The following is a 23,413-nucleotide window of genomic DNA, read 5'->3' as shown; positions in this document are numbered from 1 at the left end:
TCGCCGCAGCAGCTGCAGGAGGACGCATGCTCCGCTCATAACTACGGTAAGGGCCAAATTTTTACGACACATTTCTCACCGAAACCTGCCGGTAGACATGTGGTCGGGATCATGTTCGCTTGACCGCTCTGATCCATAGCGAAGCTTCAACTTCGAGAATTTTAATCAAGAAAGCACCGGCTGTGTTTGTGTGGCTAAAGGCTAAAAGCTTCCCACCTCCATCTTTCTACTTTGACTTCTCCATTATTAATCGAACAAATTGCAAAAGATTCAGCAACACAGAAATCCAGAATACTGTGTAATTATGCGATTAAAGCAGACTACTTATAGCTTGGATCGGGCTGGAAAATAATGTCCGCTACAATCATACGCGTCATCATACCGCAACGTTTTCAACACGACACTTCGCGGAAAATTTAAAATTGCAATTTCGTAAACTAAAAAGGCCGTATTGGCAGGTGTTGCAACGTTTATATTTTATCATTGATATATAAAATATCAGACTGCGTGGTCGGTAGTAGTGGGTTTCAGTAGGCCTTTAAGTAAGACCAACATTTTTAGAGTATTATTCTTTTTGGGTACGGTATAGCTCGACCGGTAGAACTTGAGGGTTCCAGGTTTGATCCCCGGTTCTGCCATCCAAGTAAAATAAAATAGAAAGTACTTTACTGATCCCCGGGGGAAATTCAGCACTACAGTTCGGTCACAATAGACAATAATAATAATATATAACATATATATTATACCGTATTTCCTTGAATTGCCGCAGAGGCGCTAATTAATTTAAAACCTCTTCTCACTCCTGCGCTTACCAAAGGCATGCAGTAAAAGTAAGCATGCGCTAATTATTTTAAAACCTCCGGCTACGGGTGTGTTGACGCCAGAGTCTTTCAGGGAAGTCACGCACTGCAGAAGGATGAAGCTCCGCTGGTGTCTCCGGTAAGACCACAATTTTCTCACCGAAACCTGCCGGTTGACATGTAGTCGGGATCCATGTTCGCTTGACCGCTCTGATCCATAGTAAATCTTCACCTCCGGGAATTTTAAACAAGGAAACACCGCGTGTTTGTGTGGCTAAAGGCTAAAAGCTTTCCACCTCCATCTTTCTACTTTCACTTCTCCATTATTTATTGAACAAATTGCAAAAGATTCAGCAACACAGATGTCCAAAATACTGTGTAATTGCACGATGAAAAGAGACGACTTTTAACCGTAAGTGATGCTGGGCTAATATGTCCCCTCCAACCAATAACGTCACAAACACGCATCATCATCCGCAACGTTTTCAACAGGAAACTCTGCGGGAAATTTAAAATTGTAATTTAGTAAACTAAAAAGGCCGTATTGGCATGTGTTGCAATGTTAACATTTCATCATTGATATATAAACAATCAGACTGCGTGGTCGGTAGTAGTGGGTTTCAGTAGGCCTTTAATAACATTGTCCTTCTGAAGCTAAGTAATAATAAATAAGATACTTCTCACCATTAATGCGACTTCTTGAACAGGTGCGGTAGAAATGGATGGACGGATTAAAATGCATGAGAATGTTTGATATTTTAAACGCTATTTTTAACACTGTGATTACCAGCAAAATTATTCATTACTTATCGTGTTAAGCAATGTCAGCTAATATTTATCTGAGAGCCAGATGCAGTCATGAAAAGAGCCACATCTGGCTCGAGAGCCATAGGATCCATACCCCTGGACTAGGTACTACTTGACAATGAGGACAACACAGAGACATGAATGGCGGAGGACCACGACTTAAACAAGTTGAAAAACTTATTCGGGTGTTACCATTTAGTGGTCAATTGTACGGAATATGAACTGTGCAATCTACTAATAAAAGTTTCAATCAATCAATCAAAACGACTCACTCTGCTCTGCATGAAAATCAATCTACCACCATAAGAAATATACTTATTGTTGCTATGTTAAAAAAAAGATTAAGAATTCAATAAATTCAGGGTTATTGTCTTCAGAAGTTTTCTAATGCTCTGTATTTCCCAGGATTATTGTGTGAATGCTCCAAAGCATTCACACGTATGGTTTTCCACACCAAAATTCATCTGCTGCAATGCAAGCAGCCCATATTATTATTATTGATAATACTTCAACTTGGGCTTCACGGTGGCAGAGGGGTTAGTGCGTCTGCCTCACAATACGAAGGTCCTGCAGTCCTGGGTTCAAATCCAGGCTCGGGATCTTTCTGTGTGGAGTTTGCATGTTCTCCCCGTGAATGCGTGGGTTCCCTCCGGGTACTCCGGCTTCCTCCCACTTCCAAAGACATGCACCTGGGGATAGGTTGATTGGCAACACTAAATTAGCCCTAGTGTGTGAATGTGGCAGTGAATGTTGTCTATCTGTATTGGCCCTGCGATGAGGTGGCGACTTGTCCAGGGTGTACCCCGCCTTCCGCCCGATTGTAGCTGAGATAGGTGCCAGCGTCCCCCGTGACCCCAAAAGGGAATAAGCGGTAGAAAATGGATGGATGGATGGAATACTTCAACTTTTATTTTTGGACGGCTGCAATGCAAGCAGCCCATTCACTGCTGCTCAGCATGGGATCTTTTTTTAACATAGCAACAGCTGCTGCATAGCAGTGAATGGGGTGCTTGCATTGCAGCAGTTTCATAATAAAAGTTGAAGTTTTCCATCCATTTCCTACCGCTTGTCCCTTTCGGGGTCGCGGGGGGTGCTGGAGCCTATCTCAGCTGCATTCGGGCGGAAGGCGGCGTACACCCTGGACAAGTCGCCACCTCATCGCAGGGTCAACACAGATAGACAGACAACATTCACACTCACATTCACACACTAGGGCTAATTTAGTGTTGCCAATCAACCTATCCCCAGGTAAATGTTTTTGGAGGTGGGAGGAAGCCGGAGTACCCGGAGGGAACCCACGTTGTCCCGGGGAGAACATGCAAACTCCATACAGAAAGATCCCGGGCCAGGGATTGAACTCAGGACTACTCAGGACCTTCGTATTGTGAGACAGACGCACTAACCCAGCGTTTCTCAAAGTGTGGGGCGGGCCCCACTGGTGGGGAATAGAGACATGACAGGTGGGGCGCGAGAAATAGGAGGAAATTTAACTTTAATTTTTATTTTATTTTATTTTTTTATTATTATATTCTTAGATTTTTTTTTTACAACCCCATTTTCTATACAAACTGTAAATCACTGTCAAACGACACAGCTGCGAGACGTATATGCGACATTGCAAGTGATCTTGAGGAACAACTCGTAGACAAATTAAAAGAAAGTCGTTTTGCTTTACAAGTGGACGAAACTACTGACGGCAATAAAGACTGCCTGTTCATCGCATACGTGAAACGTCCGCTTTGTGAATGGCGAGTCACTGTGCGAGGATTTGCTGTTTTGCAAATACAAAAAAAAAATAGAGCCAGTGCTGATGAGCTGTTCAAGATAATGGACATTTTCCTCAAAGAACACGACCTTAAATGGGAAAACTGTGCGGGCTTTTGCTCTGATGGCGCACAGACCATGGCAGGGTCAAGAAACGGGCTGCAGGCTCTAATGAAGAGGGTTGCGCCAAATGCGCATTGGACACATTGTGTCATTCACCGGGAAGCACTCGCGTCAAGGCAGCTCAGCCCTGAACTCAATGAGGTTTTAACAAATGTGAGCGCGGTAAATTTTATCAAAACACAGAAAAGTGGCACTTTTAATTAATTTATTATTGAACTTGATGCAAGTTATTTGATTTATTATTGAACTTGATGCAAGTTATTTGATATATTACTGAACTTGATGCAAGTTACACCACAGCTGCACAGTTATTTAATTTAATATTGAACTTGATGTTATTTTATGTTACTGAGTTTGAATGTATACAACTTGATGTTACTTGATGTTCAATAAATTTGAAAATGTTAATCTTGGCATTAGGGTTCTGTTTGGGCGATGGGGGCATATGGGGCTTGAAAACTCCCCCTTGTCCAAAGTGGGGGATGACAAAAACAGTTTGAGAACCACTGCACTAACCCCTGTGCCACCGGTTAGTTAAATATTTGTTGTTGTATTTATTTACTGTGTTTCTATTTTTATATTATTTTGTATTTTGATTATTTATTCATAAATTGTCCGTGTTTTGTTTTTTTCATTATTGTTTTGTTCTTTCATACATGTTTTAAAATGTATTTTGTTTTTTAATTAGTTTATTTGACCTTTTTTATTCATTTCCTAAATTCATTTGTTTATCTATCCATCCATTTCCTACCGCTTACCCCGCTGGGGTCGAAGTATGAGAAATAATAATATGTGCGCTTGCATTTCAGCAGATTAATTTTGGTGAAATGCTTTAGAGCAGGGATCACCAACCGTAAGGACCAAATGAGTAGCCCGCTGGCCTGTTCTAAAAATAGCCCAAATAGCAGCACTTACCAGTGAGCTTCTTCTATTTTTTTTTATTTTTTTTTATTTACTAGCAAGCTGTTCTCGCTTTGCTCGACATTTTTAATTCTAAGAGAGACAAAACTCAAATAGAATTTAAAAATCCAAGAAAATATTTTAAAGACTTAGTCTTCACTTGTTTAAATAAATTAATTTATTTTTTTACTTTGCTTCTTGTAACTTTCAGAAAGACAATTTTAGAGAAAAAATACAACCTTAAAAATGATTTTAGGATTTTTAAACACATATACCTTTTGACCTTTTAAATTCCTTCCTCTTCTTTCCTGAAAATTTACGTTTTTTTTGTGTTTTTTTTGTAAAGAATAATATATACATTTGAATTTAATTCTTCATTTTAGCTTCTGTTTTTTCGACGAAGAATATTTGTGAAATATTTCTTCAAATTTATTATGATTAAAATTCCCAAAAAATATTCTGGCAAATCTAGAATCAAATTTAAATCTTATTTCAAAGTCTTTTGAATTTGTCTTTGTTAGCTTGGTCCAATTTGTTATATATTCTAACAAAGTGCAGATTGGATTTTAACCTATTTAAAACATGTCATCAAAATTCTAAAATTAATATTAATCAGGAAAAATTACTAATGATGTTCCATAAATTCTTTTTTTACATTTTTTTAAAAAAGATTCGAATTAGCTAGTTTTTCTCTTCTTTTTTTTCGGTTGAATTTTGAATTTTAAAGAGTCGAAATTAAAGATAAACTATGTTTCAAAATTAAATTTTCGTTTTTTTTCCTGTTTTCTTCTCTTTTAAACGGTTCAATTAAGTTTTTTTTTTTTTAGATAATTTATTCTCTACAAAAAACCTCCCGTATAAGGAAAAAAATGTACGACGGAATGACAGACAAATACCCATTTTTTGATATATATAGATTTATTTATTAAAGGTAAATCGAGCAAATTAGCTATTTCTGGACATTTATTTAAGTGTGTATCAAACTGGTAGCCCTTCGCATTAATCAGTACCCAAGAAGTAGCTCTTGGTTTCAAAAAGGTTGGTGACCCCTGATTTAGAGCATTCACACAATAATGCTGGGAAATACATAGCATTAGAAAACTGCTGAAGACAATAAATCAGAATTTATTAAATTCTTAATCTTTTTTTTAACATAAAAATAACTATATTTCTCATTTTCAAGTAGTACCCAGTTCTATACGTGGTTTGCAGCTGCTTAGCAGCAGTGAATTAAATATTGTTATTATTATTGCTCATACTTCAAAATACTTCAAACTTTATTATTATTCTTCAAACTTCTTGTTCCGTACGTTTCTCTTAACACCACAATGAGATGAACCGGCCAACGAACCCACACATATGTTATACCGTTGGAAAGGTCTTGTTCGCACCAATGGCAGAAATCTAAATTGGGAACATATTGTGTCACCGTGGCAATGCTATTCACGAACAAATCAAAAAATGGGCCAATTGATTATGTATGGCCCTTTGGTCTAATACGAGATGAACCGACCAACGAACCCCCACATATGTAATACCGTCGGAAAGGTCTTGTTCACACCGATGGCGGAAATCTAAATTTGGAACGTTTCGTGTCACCGTGGCAACGATATTCAAGAACAAATCAAAAAAATGGCCAATTGATTATGTACGGCAGTTTTGTCTAATACAAGACGAACCGGCCAACGAACCCCCACATATGTCATACCGTCGGAAAGGTATCGTTCGCGCCAATGGCGGAAAAATCTAAATTGGGAACATTTTGTGTCACCGTAGCAGCGCTATTCAAGAACAAATAAAAAAATGGGCCAATTGATTATGTACGGTGCTTTGGTCTAATACAAGACAAACTGGCCAACGAACCCCCACATATGTTATACCGTTGGAAAGGTCGACTTTCTGCCTATGGGCATATTTTAAACAGAATGTGAAAAAAAAATCCAGGAATTCACATTGTAGGAATTTTAAAGAATTTATTTGTAAATTATGGTGGAAAATAAGTATTTGGTCAACCATTCAAAGTTCTCACTGATGGAAGGAGGTTTTGGCTCAAAATCTCACGATATATGGCCCCATTCATTCTTTCCTTAACACGGATCAATCGTCCTGTCCCCTTAGCAGAAAAACTGCCCCAAAGCATGATGTTTCCACCCCCATGCTTCACAGTAGGTGTGGTGTTCTTGGGATGCAACTCAGTATTCTTCTTCCTCCAAACACGACGAGTTGAGTTTACACCAACATGGATACATGGATGATACAGCAGAGGATTGGGAGAATGTCATGTGGTCAGATGAAACCAAAATAGAACTTTTTGGTATAAACTCAACTCGTCGTGTTTGGAGGAAGAAGAATACTGAGTTGCATCCCAAGAACACCATACCTACTGTAAAGCATGGGGGTGGGAATATCATGCTTTGGGGCTGTTTTTCTGCTAAGGGGGACAGGACGATTGATCCGTGTTAAGGAAAGAATGAATGGGGCCATGTATCGTGAGATTTTGAGCTAAAACCTCCTTCCATCAGTGAGAGCTTTGAATGGTTGACCAAATACTTATTTTCCACCATGATTTACAAATAAATTCTTTAAAATTCCTACAATGTGAATTCCTGTATTTTTTTGGTCACATTCTGTCTCTCACAGTTGAAGTGTACCTATGATGAAAATTACAGACCTCTGTCATCTGGACAATAAGCTGGACTGGACTGTTAACACGGACCACCAGTACAAGAAAGGACAGAGCAGGCTGTACTTCCTCAGGAGACTGCACTCCTTCAACATTTGTAGAAAACTCCTGTGGATGTACTACCAGTCTGTGGTTGCCAGTGTTCTGTTCTACATGGTAGTGTGCTGGGGGGGCAGTACATCTAAGAAGGACAGCTCCAGACTTGAGAAACTGATCAGGCGGGCCGGTTCTACAATCGGAATGAAACTGGACTCACTGGTGACGGTGGCAGAGAAGAAGACTGTGGACAAACTAGTGAGCATCCTGGATGATGCCAGTCACCCTCTGCATAGCGTTATCAGTAGCCAGAGGAGCCTGTTCAGTGCTAGACTGCTTCATCCCAAGTGCAGGACTAATAGACTCAAGAACTCCTTTGTCCCACACACCATTAGACTGTACAACTCCTCTCTGGGACTGGGGACGGGGGGTATTAGGATGACAGGGGATGCAAAACATTAACAGTGCAATACGTTTTCATAACATGGTCACAACTGCCTACTTTGTCTTGTTATATTCTTATTTTACTGTTATATTGTTATTCCCATTGTTTTTATTCTTTTTGTAATATTTCTCTATTTTGTTTCCTTTTAAACCCCCATTATTTACTTATTACTTTTTTCTTTAAATTGATCTCAACTCTGTACACTGCTGCTGGAATTTTAATTTTCCTGAAGGAACTCTCCTGAAGGAATCAATAAAGTACTATCTATCTATCTATCTATCTATCTATAATTTTAAGCGGGAGAACTTGCACAATCGGTGGCTGACTAAATACTTTTTTGCCCCACTGTATATGCTGTATGTGGAGTAAGAGGGACTGAACATTATGGATGTCAACTGGGTCAGCATTCTTCTGTCAACCACCTCCTCAATGCTGTCTAGTGGGCAGCCTAGGACAGAGTCAGCTCTCAATTAGTTTATTAAGTCTGTTCCTGTCTCTGACCGTGCCGTGCTGTCCCCACCCCAACAAACTACGGTATAGAATACCGTATGAGCCACCCCAGTGTTGTAAAAAGTGCGCAGCAGTGACCAACACACCCCGAGAGGACCTCAGTCTCCTTAAGCATACACAGCGTTCAAATTGTGAGTCCAGTCCAGTTTATTGTTGAGGTGAACACACCCCAGGTATTTAAATGAGTCCACTATTTCTATGTCGGACCTCTGTATTGCATACTAGTTTTCTAGTTGAGCAAAAAGAATCTAACCTATTTTTGCTAAAACTAACAATACTGGGATTTTTTTATTTTTAGAAAATAGTTCACTCATCAAGATGTCTTTAGCCATTAAAGAGTTCCCAGAACACTTTAGTGCGTCACAGCCTGTAGGCTCCATCCCACTGCAGAGCAATGTGTGGGCGGATCACATGATGCTGCTTGTGACGTCAAGTCTCTGTTGGACTCTGGCGGAAATAAAATTTAGCGTCATTTGTGTCGTGTATAGTCTGCTGGGGAGGTTTAGTGCGATGAAACATGGTTTGCAGTACAATAAAAAGAATAATAAATAAATCATATTAGTCAGCTTATATGGAGGGATGGGGTAGAAGTAAGCAAATTAAACCTTCCAAAAAAGGTTGTCTTAAACCGTGGATAATTAGATGGCAGTGTAGAATTGTTCCGGAAGGAAGGGATAATAGAAGCATTTCTATAAATATGTTTATGCATCCAAATATGCCTTCTTCCTGCAGGGAAGTGAGGGGGTGTGCCGCCTGCCTGTATCAGCTAGTCGCCTTCATGCTCATTCTGGAAGAGGATGGGAGACAAATGTGAGTAGGAGGGGGGGGGGCATCAAGGGGTTACCATGGTAACATGAGCAGAGTGACGCAGGTAAGAGCAGGGGAAAGACAGGGAGGTGGTGATTGGTTTTTCAACTGTGTGTGTGTGTGTGTGTGTGTGTGGCAAAGACGGAAGATGCACACATTACATCCATCTGACATGCTTGGAGTTCAACCATTTTGCTTTCTATTCTATTTGGTTTTCTATTCAGTGACTGTCATTGCATCCTAACTGTAATCATAACATGGCTTCTTTGTGGCGCAGTGGGAGAGTGGCCGTGCGCAACCCGAGGGTCCCTGGTTCAAATCCCACCTAGTACCAACCTCGTCACGTCCGTTGTGTCCTGAGCAAGACACTTCACTATTGCTCCTGATGGGTGCTGGTTGGCGCCTTGCATGGCAGCTCCCTCCATCAGTGTTTGAACGTGTGTGTGAATGGGTAAATGTGGAAGTAGTGTCAAAGCGCTTTGAGTACCTTGAAGGTAGAAAAGCGCTATACAAGTACAACCCATTTATCATTTAACATGCTGAATAGGTTACATTCAGGAAAATCACGTGATTTGCAAAATTCAACGCGTCCAAAAAGGAGTAAGAAGAGGCATAGCTTATTAATCAATACCCCCTTTTTCATATATCACTGATAAGTCATTCATAAGACATGCTTTCTTACGATGACATTTCACATTTAAATCACATGTTTTTACTTACCAGGGACGTGCGATGAACTAAACACCAGGTGAGGCATACGTACTTTTTTTTCTTCTTTTTACAAAAAAATTAAATTCATATGTGCAGCTCTAGTCATTGTTGATATAGGTTGCACATTAGTTACAGGAAAAAAAGGGAGTTATTCGCTTTCATAAAAACGTTATCATTATGATATATGATAAATGTTCCAAAAACTATTTGATAAAGTTGTCATTAAATACTTTTTGGTCCCATTTGCTTTTAACAAAATAAATGATGTATTGTGAGCGTATATTACCTTTCTGTATTTGTATCTGAAGCAGCAATAGCTATCCTCCATGAAAACGTACTTTGAATGATCGCATTAAGAGAAGTATTTAATCTTGGATACAGTATATAATCCTCCATATTGGCAGAAACATTCATTTACTTCAATTTCATTCCAAGAAATTAAACAATATTTTTGCATCTGACAAAAAACACCCACAAACGCTGACTTACTCTAGTAAAAATGCCATGTTTGTTATAAATACAGTTTTAAAAAAAAGAAAAGAAAAAAAGACTGGCTTCTGCTGGAGAGACCTGTGTGTGCTAGATTGAGCGCCCCCACTTCTCCCAGTCTGGCGAGTCAGAGTACTGCTGAGGCATTGAACTGCAAGTTGACAATATATCGCCCCCTACCTTGAGGCAGAGGTACTTGCTGCCTCAAGACCTGCCTTTTCCACATGGCAACAAGCATGCGCCTCCTCGCACGCACATACCCAATACACACTGTGTGTAGCCGTGGAGGCACTGCCTGTATCTGCCTCACTTCTCGTCTGCTGCATTGTTTTGATCAGGAAACATGGAAATTCCGCGATTTTGACCATGAAAATGATCAAAATATACAGGAACCACACCAAAATCACATATAAAGCATAAACCAAAAGAGAAATATTAAAACTTATTTTATTTTATTACTTCGTTTTGTAACATCTCATGGTTAAGCCACCTGATGGCACGTCCATTTATATTTTTTGGACTTTCATTTTATTTAAAAAAAAATTGGGCTCCACTTCGGAGACTATTGGTATGACATTTGTGCAATTTTAAAGAATAATTTTAAAACAAAAAATATAATCATATTTATGTACAGTATACAATTTTATATTAAATGAAATGCTGTAATTTGATTTAATTATTAATGTGTGTGTAAGTACCACAAGTAGTTTACAATAAAAAAACATTTAAAAGGTCAAACTGAAGGCTGAATGTCAGCAGTAATAAGAGTCCACAAAAAAAGTTATTCTTGCTGAGGAATGAATACAGTAAGAAAACAGCCCTCTAGTGATACCTGGTGGACATATGGAGAATGACATACAAGCAGAGCTATATTGCGTCCCTTTTTCAGTTAATATAGTGTTGTTATGGTAATTGGTAAATGGGTTGTACAAACACCGTTTCCATATGACTTGGGAAATTGTGTTAGAGGTAAATAAAAACAGAATACAATGATTTTCTAAATCATTTTCAACCCATATTCAATTGAATGCACTACAAAGACAACATATTTGATGTTCAAACTCATTAACTTATTTTTTTTTTTGCAAATAATAATTAACTTAGAATTTCATGGCTGCAACACGTGCTAAAGTAGTTGGGAAAGGGCATGTTCACCACTGTGTTACATCACCTTTTCTTTTAACAACACTCAATAAACGTTTGGGAACTGAGGGAACTAATTGTTGAAACTTTGAAAGTGGAATTCTTTCCCATTCTTGTTTTATGTAAAGCTTCAGTTGTTCAACAGTCCGGGTTCTTCGCTGTCGTATTTTACGCTTCATAATGTGCCACACATTTTCGATGAGAGACATGTCTGGACTGCAGGCGGGCTAGGAAAGAACCCGCACTCTTTTTTTACAAAGCCACGCTGTTGTAACACATGCTGAATGTGGCTTGGCATTGTCTTGCTGAAATAAGCAGGGGCGTTCATGAAAAAGACGGCGCTTGGTGGCAGCATATGTTGTTCCAAAACGTGTATGTACCATTCAGCATTAATGGTGCCTTCACAGATGTGTAAGTTACCCATGCCTTGGCCACTAATGCACCCCCATATCATCACAGATGCTGGCTTTTGAACTTTACGTCAATAACAGCCTGGATGTTCGCTTCCCTTTTGTTCCGGATGACACGATATCAAATATTTCCAAAAACAACTTGAAATGTGGACTCGTCAGACCACAGAACACTTTTCCACTTTGCATCAGTCCATCTTAGATGATCTCGGGTCCAGAGAAGCCGGCGGCGTTTCTGGATTTTGTTGATAAATGGCTTTTCCTTTGCATAGTAGAGCTTTAACTTGGACTTACAGATGTAGCGACTAACTGTATTTAGTGACAGTGGTTTTCTGAAGTGTTCCTGAGGCCATGTGGTGATAACCTTTAGATTGATGTCGGTTTTTGATACAGTGCCGTCTGAGGGATGGAAGGTCACGGTCATTCAATGTTGGTTTCTGGCCATGCCGCTTACGTACAGGGATTTCTCCAGATTCTCTGAACCTTTTGATGATATGGACCGTAGACGTTGAAATCCCTCAATTTCTTGCAATTGCACTTTGAGAAATGTTGTTCTTAAACTGTTTGACTATTTGCTCACGCAGTTGTGGACAAAGGGGTGTACCTCGCCCCATCCTTTCTTGTAAAAGACTGACCATTTTTTGGGAAGCTGTTTTTATACCCAATCATGGCACCCACCTGTTCCCAATTAGCCTGCACACCTATGGGATGTTCCAAATAAGTGTTTGATGAGCATTCCTCAAATGTATCAGTATTTATTGCCACCTTTCCCAACTTCTTTGTCACGTGTTGCTGGCATCAAATTCTAAAGTTAATGATTATTTGCAAAAAAAAAAAAAAGTTTATGAGTTTGAACATCAAATATGTTGTCTTTGTAGTGCATTCAATTGAATATGGGTTGAAAAGGATTTGCAAATCATTGTATTCCGTTTATATTTACATCTAACACAACTTCCCAACTCATATGGAAAAGGGGTTTGTACTATCATAGCGCTTTTCTACCTTTTTTTAAGAAACTCAAAGCGCTTTTGCACTATTTCTACATTCACCCACTGATCTTGTTAGAATTGTTTTGGATCAAATTCATTCCTTCAGCTCTTGGAAATCTTACGAGCGAACTATAAAGACGAATGCAGCACTTTAAACAAAACAACCTTTATTCCCATGTGCTCGTGTACATACATTACAGCATCTATTGTCATAAAAAAGATCACAACACACACGTTGGGCTTGCAGCCTTACAAGAACAACCTTTTTTATACACAAATTGTACAATGCTTTAACTCAAGTGTTCATGATAAACACAAAATGTCACAAAATATCAGAATAATAAAGAGCAGAGTTGGAAAAATAAGATTAATTAAACTAAGGTAGGGCACATGTAACTGACTTTGTGCCATGAAAAGTACACTCAAGAGACACAAGTTGAGAACATGCAGAAATGAAAACCCAATTCCTGTGTACCGCACGACACAAATTTCTGATTCATGTCTGCCTGCAAGCTGGAAATGGTACACTGCAATCAGTCCTAAATCAGCACAACATGTTTCACCTCAACCACTTGAGTGTCAGTTCTTATTTGAGTGCTGAGGAACTTGCTTTGTAGGTTTGATAATATTTCACCATGTTAGTGCTGGTTCTTCATCCCCTGTGCTTTGCCAGGTTTCTTTTCCTGCTGCTGCTGACCTCGTCCGGCACCGCTCATTCCTCGACCGCGGCCCCCAAACACACCTACGGACAGGAAGAAAGTCAGTTGGTAACTCCTTCATGTGCTGAGGTGACTGTAAAAGTATTTTGATCGTCAATGCAGAGCTCAAATGGCTAGGTGTTGGGGTACTGATGATCAATACCCACGCAGACTGCACACACTAGTTCAAACACTTTTTAAAAAATATCTTAAAAAACTATTCTGGTTTAACTTAATTGATGCTTACGCGTAATCATAACATCTATTGAGTCTTATGTGGAGTTTTTTTGTATTTGTTGGTTTCACTGTCTTTCAGGTAAAGTTTGAAAAATTTACCGGAGTAAAACTAAGAGACTTAAACTTCTCCTGCAGCCAACAAATCCTCCGAAAAGCAAAAAGCATTTTAGCCTCTGAGCCATGCTCTTGCGGGTGAATTCTCTTTGTTGCCTTCAGGGCGACATTATGCCCTTCCATTGTGTTAAACAAATCGCTTTCCAAGTCATTCGTCCCCTTTGCACTCAGACTATGAAACTTTTACATTTTTCAAAGTGTTGTATTGTTAAAGGCCTACTGAAGCCCACTACTACCCACCACGCAGTCTGATAGTTTATATGTCAATGATGAAATATTAACATTGCAACACACGCCAATACGGCCTTTTTAGTTTACTAAATTACAATTTTAAATTTCCCGGGAGTTTCGTCTTCGAAACGTTGTGTAATGATGACGTTTACGCAAGACGTCACAGGATTTTCGGGAGTATGAGCGCTGCGCACACACACAGCTAAATGTCGTCTGCTTTACGGCATAATTATACAGTTTTTTGGACATCTGTGTTGCTGAATCTTTTGCAATTTGTTCAATTAATATTGGAGAAGTCACAGTAGAAAGATGGAGTTGGGAAGCTTTAGCCTTTAGCCACACAAACACACAGTGATTCCTTGTTTAAAATTCCTGGAGGTGAAACTTTACTATGGATCAGAGCGCGGTCAAGCAAACATGAATCACGACGGAATGTCAACCAGCAGTTTTCGGTGAGAAAATTGTGGTAAAAAGTCGCTTCTTACCGGAGAAAAGCTGAGCTTGTGCCGTCCATAAAGCTGCCCTCGACTCCACTGAGACATTGGCGTCAAGACACCCGTGGACGTACACCTCCGACTATCAGGTACTATTTAACTCACTAAAACACTAGCAACACAATAGAAATATAAGGGATTTCCCAGAATTATTCTAGTAAATGTCTCTAAAAACATCGGAATCCGTTCCAATGCAATCGCGTTGTTTTTTTTTTTCTAGTCCGTCGCTATCGTTATCCTTAAACACAAATCTTTCATTCTCGCTCAAATTAATGGGGAAATTGTCGTTTTCTCGGTCCGAATAGCACTTTTTGTTGGATGCTCCCATTAAAAACAATGTGAATATGTGAGGAGCCATCAAACATGTGACGTCATCGTCTGCGGCTTCCGGTAAAGGCAGGGCATTTCTCTTAGCACCGAAAGTTGCGAACTTTATCGTGGATGTTCTCTACTAAATCCTTTCAGCAAAAATATGGCAATATCACAAAAGGATCAAGTATGACACATAGAATTAACTTGCTTTCCCCGTTTAAATAAGAAAATCTAATTTCAGTAGGCCTTTAATGTATTTATTGTGGGCCATGTGTAGGCTTTGTGAACCAAGACAATCTGCTGCTCAAAATTAATTGACCCTTAAGGGATTAATAAAGTTGTTTAAATTGAATTGATAACCATCCTTTGAAATGTTGCGTCGGGGATGAGTGCCTACCGTGCAATTCCATGCTGGGGCGTTTTTCCACCAATGAGTAACCATGGCACGGGTCGACTCTTTGGCTTCTAAGTAGAGATGTCCGAAAATATCGGACTGGCGATATTATCAGCCGATAAATGCTTTAAAAGGTAATATCAGAAATGAAAAGTAAAATCTATGACTTTTTAAAATGCCGCTATGTACACGGATGTAAGGAGAAATACAGAGCGCCAATAAACTTTAGAGGCACTACCTCTGCGTGCCGGCCCAGTCACATAGTACCTACGGCTTTTCACACACACAAGGGAATGCAATGCATACTTAGTCAACAGCCTTACGGGTCTCACTGAGGGTGGTCGTATAAACAACTTTAACACTGTTACAAATATGCGCCACACTGTGAACCCACACCAAACAAGAATGACAAACACATTTTGGGAGAACATCCACACCGTAACACAACATATACACAACAGAACAAATACCCAGAAACCCTTGCAGCACTAACTCTTCCGAGACACTACAATATATACCCTTGCTAAACCCCCGCCCCCACCTAAACCCTGCCCACCTCAACCTCCTCATGCTCTCTCAGGGAGAGCATGTCCCACATACCAAGCTGCTGTTTTGAGGCATTTAAAAAAAAATAATGCACTTTGTGACTTCAATAATAAATATGGCAGTGCCATGTTGGCATTTTTTTTCCATAACTTGAGTTTTTTTATTTTGGAAAACCTTGTTACATTGTTTACTGCATCCAGCGGGGCATCACAAAAATATTATGTATAATAATGTGTTAATACCACGACTGTATATATCGGTATCGGTTGATATTGGAATTGGTAATTAAGAGTTGGACAATATCGGAATGTCGAATATTGGCAAAAAAGCCATTATCGGACATCTCTACTTGTAAGCCTCCTTCTTGCTAGAGAACAAATGCAATTAAAAGACAATGTTATCACAGCAAAATTTGTCGCAAATGTTGATCCGAAATCAGAGGAGGTACTACTGAAATTGGGCAGTGTGCCTTCTGAATGAGTCGTAAACACAATGGAGTAATGTACTAAAAACCGAGAAACCACAACACTTATTGACTTATTAGCCGTTAGCGTCCCTCATCTCAAGTGAACAATGGCGATCACAGCAACTAAAAGTAATCAACGCAAATCCAAAATCGGAGGTGGACTTCATGAAGGTATGTGCGCCATCTAAACGAGTCTTATGCACACCGGAAGTCATGTACTAAAAGCCGTCCCTTCATAGTCCGGGGCTTGTTTTTTTTGCAGGTGCACGTCAAGCTACGCAATGGTTTTGACGGGGAGGCGCTACAGGTACACAAGTGCCTCAATGCAGAAACATAACACAGGCTTAAGTAATGTACTAAAAACTGAGCAAACATGACACTTGCTGACTATTTAGCTGTTGCCGTCCTTTGTCGCTAGTGAACAATGGTGATTAGAGAAAGAGTCGTTATAGCAACTGGAAGTACCGTAATCAATGCTTGCAAGAAACAGACACTTTTATTGTAAATATAGAGCCGAAATCGGAGGAGTTTATAAAGATAAGCTCTGCGCCATCTGAATGAGTCATCCACACAGCATATAGCAAGCATATACTAAAAGCAGCCTGACAATTGTCTGAGGTTACAATTTTTTTTGAGGTCCAGGTCATGCTACGCATAGGTTTGGATGAGGAGGTGAGAGCTTGCGTAGGCTATGCAGGTGCCTAAATCTAGATGCATAAACCGGCTGAAGTAGTACAGGGAAAAAAAGACACTAATCAAGGTCTTGACTCGGGCTGGATAATTAATCAAATTTTGGTTTCGATTTTAGCCTCTCGCGATTATCAAAATATAATAAATATATTTTAAAAGAAAACAATTAATGGGCCAGGCAACGTGCCTGCAAATTCTGGAGCCTGCGACAGTAAATCAGAAAAGGAGCAAATGAGTGAAAAAAGAGCACGTCTACTAAAAGTTTGGGATTGCTGTTATGCATGATCAATAGTCACTAATCTCACCCAAAAAAATGAAGGCCATATAATTTCTGCATTTACGTAGCCACGAACAGGTCACGTAATTCGCCAATAAAACAGAATTTGCATTAAACGCAGAATGTTACGGAAATGTACATACATTTAAGTGTAATGTTGATTTTGTGAGGAAAAGGAACATTTGTTCGGGAAAATAATGTGTCCGGTAGCACTAATTTATAAACTATTACACTAAAGCGAGCAAGAACAATCCAAACACCCACAACACATCTCATCTGCTTGTGTTTAGTGAACGACATCATCCATGTAAGATCAAACAGAACAGTGGTCGCAACTTGAGAGGCCGTCTCTTTTTTTAACAGCCTCTTTTTACTCATCAAGCTGAGAACAACAGCACAGCATACTTCCCCCCTTCACAATAACACCCCGGCACGCCACATCCAGTCTGACTGCACTTACAAAATAAAGGTTTCAAAAAAGTACCTTGCACAAGCATAATGTACTTAAAGCATTTATTTATACATCTACATATTTATTATGCTTTGACCTAAAATACTGGTACACATTGTAATACGATTAGCACCAAACAATGGGAGGATTTTGCATTTGATTAACAAATATTTAATAAGATTGTATTTGGCACAAAGCGTGGATACACTCCATCCATCTATTTTCTCTTATGTTGTAAAATAAGTGTAAAAAAAAAAGAAAACAAATAAAATGTTTTTCAAACAAAAAATGTATTTTATGTTTTTTTTCTATTGCTATTATTTAAATGTATTGTCATTGCTAATTATATGTAACTTGTGGTTTATTAGTTACATAAATATTAATGTTTTCAAATTATTGAGTAATCTTGTAATTAATCATAATACACTATCAATCAAAAATAATTGTAACTTATTTTTGCCATAATCGCTCACCCCTAGTTTTGAGACAGTTGACAAAGGAAAACACAGTTTTTAATTCTAGTTGACGCAAAAGCATGAGAAGCAAAGCTCACCACGGCCTCCTGCTCCTCTTCCTTTGCCCTGCTGTTTGTTCTGCTGGGCGCCTCCCCTTCCTCGACCCTTGGAAACCACCTCCTCCTTCACCATGTCAATGATCTCGTCTGGGATTCGCAGATACTTAATGGTACTTCCTCTGATGTAGCACTCGGGCATCCTCCAGAACTTGTCACCATCCTGCAAGGGAGAGAATAGAGGCATCAAGCACAATGCAAACACTAAAAAGCCTTTCTGGGACCAATTATGGGGCAGGACAAATAGTCTACAGATGACCAAGATTTAGAACAAAAGTTCTCTTTATGGCTTTTTTTCTCTAGCAGTCTTTTACCAAAAGATAAATTTGTTCTTTAACTAACTGTATTTGGAACACCTCCTTTTCCATTGCCAGCCTCATTATGGCGCCCCTTCTTGGTTTGACGTCATCTACAGAACTGAAGCCTTCTTTAGACATACACTGTGTGAATAAAGGCATGTAAAACTATTATTTTAATTAGGGATGTCCAATAATATCGGACTGCCGATATTATCGGCTGGTAAATGCTTTAAAATGTAATATCGGAAATTTTGGGTTTCAAAAATATCGGTATCTGTTTCAAAAAGTAGAATTTATGACTTTTTACTTTGTACTTCTCCCTACGGACGGAGGGAGAAGTACAGAGCGCCAATAAACCTTAAAGGAATTGTCTGTGCTGCCGGCTTAGTCACATAATATCTACAGCTTTTCACACACACAAGTGAATGCATGCATACTTGGTCAACAGCCATACAGGTCACATTAAAGGTGGCCATATAAACAACTTTAACACTGTTACAAATATGCGCCAGACTGTGAACCCACACCAAACAAGAAGGACAAACACATTTCGGGAGAACATCCGCACCGTAACACAACAGAACAAATACCTAGTACCCCTTGCAGCACTAACTCTTCCGGGACGCTACAATATACACCCCCCGCTACCCCGTACCCCGCCCACCTCAACCTCCTTATGCTTTCTCAGGGAGAGCACATCTCAAATTCCAAGCTGCTATTTTGAGGCATATTAAATAAAATAATGCACTTTGTGACTTCAATAATAAATATGGCAGTGCCATGTTGGCATTTCTTTTCATAACTTGAGTTGATTTATTTTTGGAAAACCTTGTTACATTGTTTAATGCATTCAGCGGGGCATCACAACAAAATTAGACATAATAATGTGTAAATTCTACGACTATAGGTTGATATCGGAATCAGTAATTAATAGTTGGACAATATCGGCAAAAAAGCCATTATCGGACATCTCTAATTTTAATCACTTAATTGCATATTTTTGTCGCCCTGTTCCATGATTACTTCAAAACTGATATGGTAAACATTATAAGCAAAAAAATTATCTAAAAGAAAGACCATTTTCACACTTTCCTGCTCTACCATAGACAGAATAGCCTGTGTTTTCTTATGCGTTTTCATCATTACCTCAAGCATCTTCAGGAAAACAGTAGAAGAGGACACAAAATAGACGACTAGCGACATACGTATATTCTTTTTCTCTCATTCTAACTCAGATTTTCTCCCCTCAAGGGTGCTCCTGATTTTCAATTTTTTGCCACCCATCTAAATTCCGACCAAAACCCTTCTTTAAAGTGGAATGAATAAAATGATTGCTGCCAATTCACACCTATTGCTTGTTTCGTCCCATTTTGCATGAGTCCATTTGGGTGAAGAGGTCCATACTTTATTCATACAGTGCATCCGGAAAGTATTCACATCGCTTCACTTTTTCCACATTTTTTATGTTACAGCCTCATTCCAAATTGGTATAACTACATTTTTTACCTCAAAATTACCTCAGTAGTACCCCATTATGGCAATGTAAGGATTGGTGTTTGAGATTGGTATTAAAAGACATTAATTGGCAATGGCCAATCACATACTTTTAAACAAAAATCTTCCAATACGGACCAGTACATATCTATTGTAAATTAAGATCGCAATGACCCCTCCCATTTTTTGTGCTTTAGAATGACCACAATCAGCCACCTACGATGCTACTATTGCTTAGATTTTCATATTATCAGGACTACAAGTTTCTGTACTAATTAAGATAGGAAATGAAGTGAGCTTGGCGAGTTCAAGGAGAAGCTGAGTCATACCCGAGAGGTACAGATGACTTCTCTCAAGTTGATGTTCATCCAGTTGTCGCAGCTGACCAGGTGGCCGTTATACGTCTCCCCATTCTTCAGCTCCACCAGCTGTTGGGGAAAAAACAACAAACATGACAAACGGCACACTTAACCAAAACTAACCCTGCAAGATTCCGCAATGTTGCGATCACATCAACTTTTGCAAATTCCACCAATGATCGTAAATGGCCGTAACCTGGTAACTTTGTCCGATCGCTGCAATTTCCCCACTGATGAACATAATTTTTTTCACACTCAATTTTGTCCGAGAGCAGGGGTGTCAAAGTCAAGGCCCAAGGGCCAGATCTGGCCCGTGAATGAATTATCTATGGCCCCCAGGATGATATTTGATTAGTATTAAAACCAGCCCGCAGGGGAGAGCCGCCTGCTGCTGTTTTGCACTTCATCAGTGATGGTGTTTGTGCTAGGAATTTTCCAAATGTGTTACCAGGGTTTCCACTACATCTTGTGACATGAATATTAACAAAGTTTTAGCAATATTGTTATTATAAGCGTTAACGCAGATTAAATACTCTTATGGTGCCGTGATCCCAGAGAGGTAAACTATCTTATGCAGCAACTGTATTGACATACTGAGCTGCTGCATCGCCTATGAGTTGGTAAAAGTTAATTTGATCTTATAAATCATTAACTCTCACTTGTATAGTACGAAGTTGTCGCCATAAACCGTGAGATATCCAACTTATACCCAGAGATGGCGAGAAAGACACAAAAAGACACTCAATTGCAGCCAATTTTTACTTGCGTGAGGATTATGATGAATTCTTCACGTAAAAGGAAAGATATAAACATCCCATCAGTCAGCATCCCAGTGACAGCAGTATTGCTTAATATATAATTCACATTGTACAGTGATAGTTTTATTATGTTCATAGTTCGCATTTCTTGTTTAAAACACGTCAATCCTGCTACTTGCTGGATCTAATTACTCCGCTTCGGAAACTTGTAGCTCATCCTCCTTATGTTCAGGCTCAAAAAGATAAGGCTCTTGATTATTATTTGTACCGAAGTAGTCGTTGGCTTTCATGAAGCCTGCCATGATTAGTAGTAACTGTTTAAGAAGGATAAAGCGAACATTAGGATGCCATTCCATCCATCCATTTTCTTCCGGTTGTCTCTTTTAGGGTTGCGGGGGGAATTTCGGGCGGAAGGTGGTGTACACCCTGGACAAGTTGCAGCTTCATCACAGGGCTAACACAAATAGACAGACAACATTCACACTCTAGGGCCAATTTAGTGTTGCCAATCAACCTATCCCCCAGGTGCATGTTTTTGGCGGTGGGAGGAAGCCGGAGTACGCGGAGGGAACCCACGCAGTCACGGGGAGAACGTGCAAACTCCACAAAGAAAGATCCCGAGCCCAGGATTGAAGTCAGGACTACTCAGGACCTTTTATTATGAGGCACATGCACTAACCCCTGTTCCACCATGCCACCAAAATGTGTGGCGCATTATGAAGCGTAAAATACGACAGCGGAGACTACGGACTGTTGAACGACTGAAGCTCTACATAAAACAAGAATGGGAAACAATTCTACTTTCAAAGCTTCAACAATTAGTTTCCTCAGTTCCTAAACATTTGAGTGTTGTTAAAAGGAAAGGTGATGTAACACAGTGGTGAACATGCCCTTTCCCAACTACTTTGGCACGTGTTGCAGCCATGAAATTCTAAGTTAATTATTATTTGCAAAATAAAGTTTGTGAGTTTGAACATCAAATATCTTGTCTTTGTAGTGCATTCAACTGAATATGGGTTGAAAAGGATTCGCAAATCATTGTATTCCGTTTATATTTACATCTAACACAATTTCCCAACTCATATGTAAACGGGGTTTGTAACAGCATATATATAAAACGTTGATATAGGTTTTTAGAGCGCTTTTTAGGCGGAATAGAGCTGCTCTCATTTAGCTGACTTTTGCTATAGTTTATTTACGAGTTAGAATGCATTAAAAAGGAAAAAAACATATGTGTTCTTGTTTCATATAAGGATAGTGAGTGATAGGCAAAATTCCGCCAGAAAGTGATTTTCCCCCTTTAGTACGGTCATGCCAACTGTTGGGAATGACTGCTCTTGTCCAGAAGAATTAACATCGCCTCACCATTGGATGGTTCTGGGCCGTCTTCAGCAGTGACAAAGGAAGCTGTGAAATACATTGACAAACTTTCAATATTCTGTCCGAGAATATTTACAAATAGTGCAGATAAACAAGTCAAATAATTGCGTCACGGCGAGTATTACGTATTTAGATAGCTTTAAATGCTTTCACACAGCAAGACATGGTTCAGAAGTTCAGTAACTCGCTACCAAAAAGTATTTGTTTACAAAATGTTGTGTTTCAGAGCTAACTTACCGAGCTAACCGCCGTGCGGTTTTCATTGTTACTAAAGCTCACGTTCCAGTTAACTACCCAACATGGGTATTAATCAAAAACATGTTTATCTTAACGAAAGCGAGAGTATGAATAAGAAAACACACGATATGTTACTTACCATTTTTGGCGGATAATATTTACTGTTTCAATGTTGTTTGGAGGAGGCTGCGCACGCTAGAAAGCCTTGCCTTCGTTTTCTTCTTCTTGCAATAATGTTCAGGCGAATGTTGTTAGCTGCTTCCCTCTACAGGTGAACATAGGTATGACACCAGCATGCTGTCAACAGAGGAGGAAAAATAATGCTACTAACATATTGTAGTTGACTAAAAGTAGTTATTGTGCTGAAAATGAAGTAAAATAAAAACATACCTAATTTAAAATGTAGGGAAAAGTTAGTTTTTTCATCAAACAACACCCTTGAGAATTTTATTTATTTATTTATTTATTTTTTAATCTCCTTTATTGATGTGCATCTTTGATCAATAGACAATTATACCTCAATTTTACAATTTTAAATTTACACACCAATGCCTGAGAAGGAGCAGGATGAAGAAAAATCTTATATTTTCCTGTCACTTTCAACATAATACGTAGTCTTACTTCATACAAACCAGTGGTTCTCAAATGGGGGTACGCGTACCCCTGGGGGTACTTGAAGGTATGCCAAGGGGTACGTGAGATTTTTTTTTTTAAATATTCTAAAAATAGCAACAATTCAAAAATTCTTTATAAATATATTTATTGAATAATACTTTAACAAAATATGA

At 39.1% G+C, this 23,413-nt stretch overlaps 1 protein-coding gene across 1 annotated transcript; it reads right to left on the bottom strand.

Moving 5' to 3' along the window:
• Window positions 1-12,767: 12,767 nt before the first annotated feature.
• Window positions 12,768-22,885, bottom strand: lsm4 (LSM4 homolog, U6 small nuclear RNA and mRNA degradation associated). The gene is made up of 5 exons (XM_061883398.1): window positions 22,765-22,885; window positions 22,374-22,415; window positions 20,221-20,319; window positions 18,081-18,261; window positions 12,768-13,359 (listed from the first exon to the last, which is right to left on the bottom strand). Exons 1-5 carry the CDS (start codon window positions 22,765-22,767, stop codon window positions 13,256-13,258), a joined length of 429 nt encoding a protein of 142 aa, XP_061739382.1. The 5' UTR covers window positions 22,768-22,885; the 3' UTR covers window positions 12,768-13,255.
• Window positions 22,886-23,413: the final 528 nt, after the last annotated feature.

This window comes from Nerophis ophidion, linkage group LG22, assembly GCF_033978795.1.
Source record: "Nerophis ophidion isolate RoL-2023_Sa linkage group LG22, RoL_Noph_v1.0, whole genome shotgun sequence".
In the NCBI taxonomy this organism is placed as follows: Eukaryota; Metazoa; Chordata; class Actinopteri; order Syngnathiformes; family Syngnathidae; genus Nerophis; species Nerophis ophidion.
The sequence above is the reverse complement of the archived record's forward strand: the minus strand, read 5'-3'. Positions and strand labels throughout refer to the sequence as shown.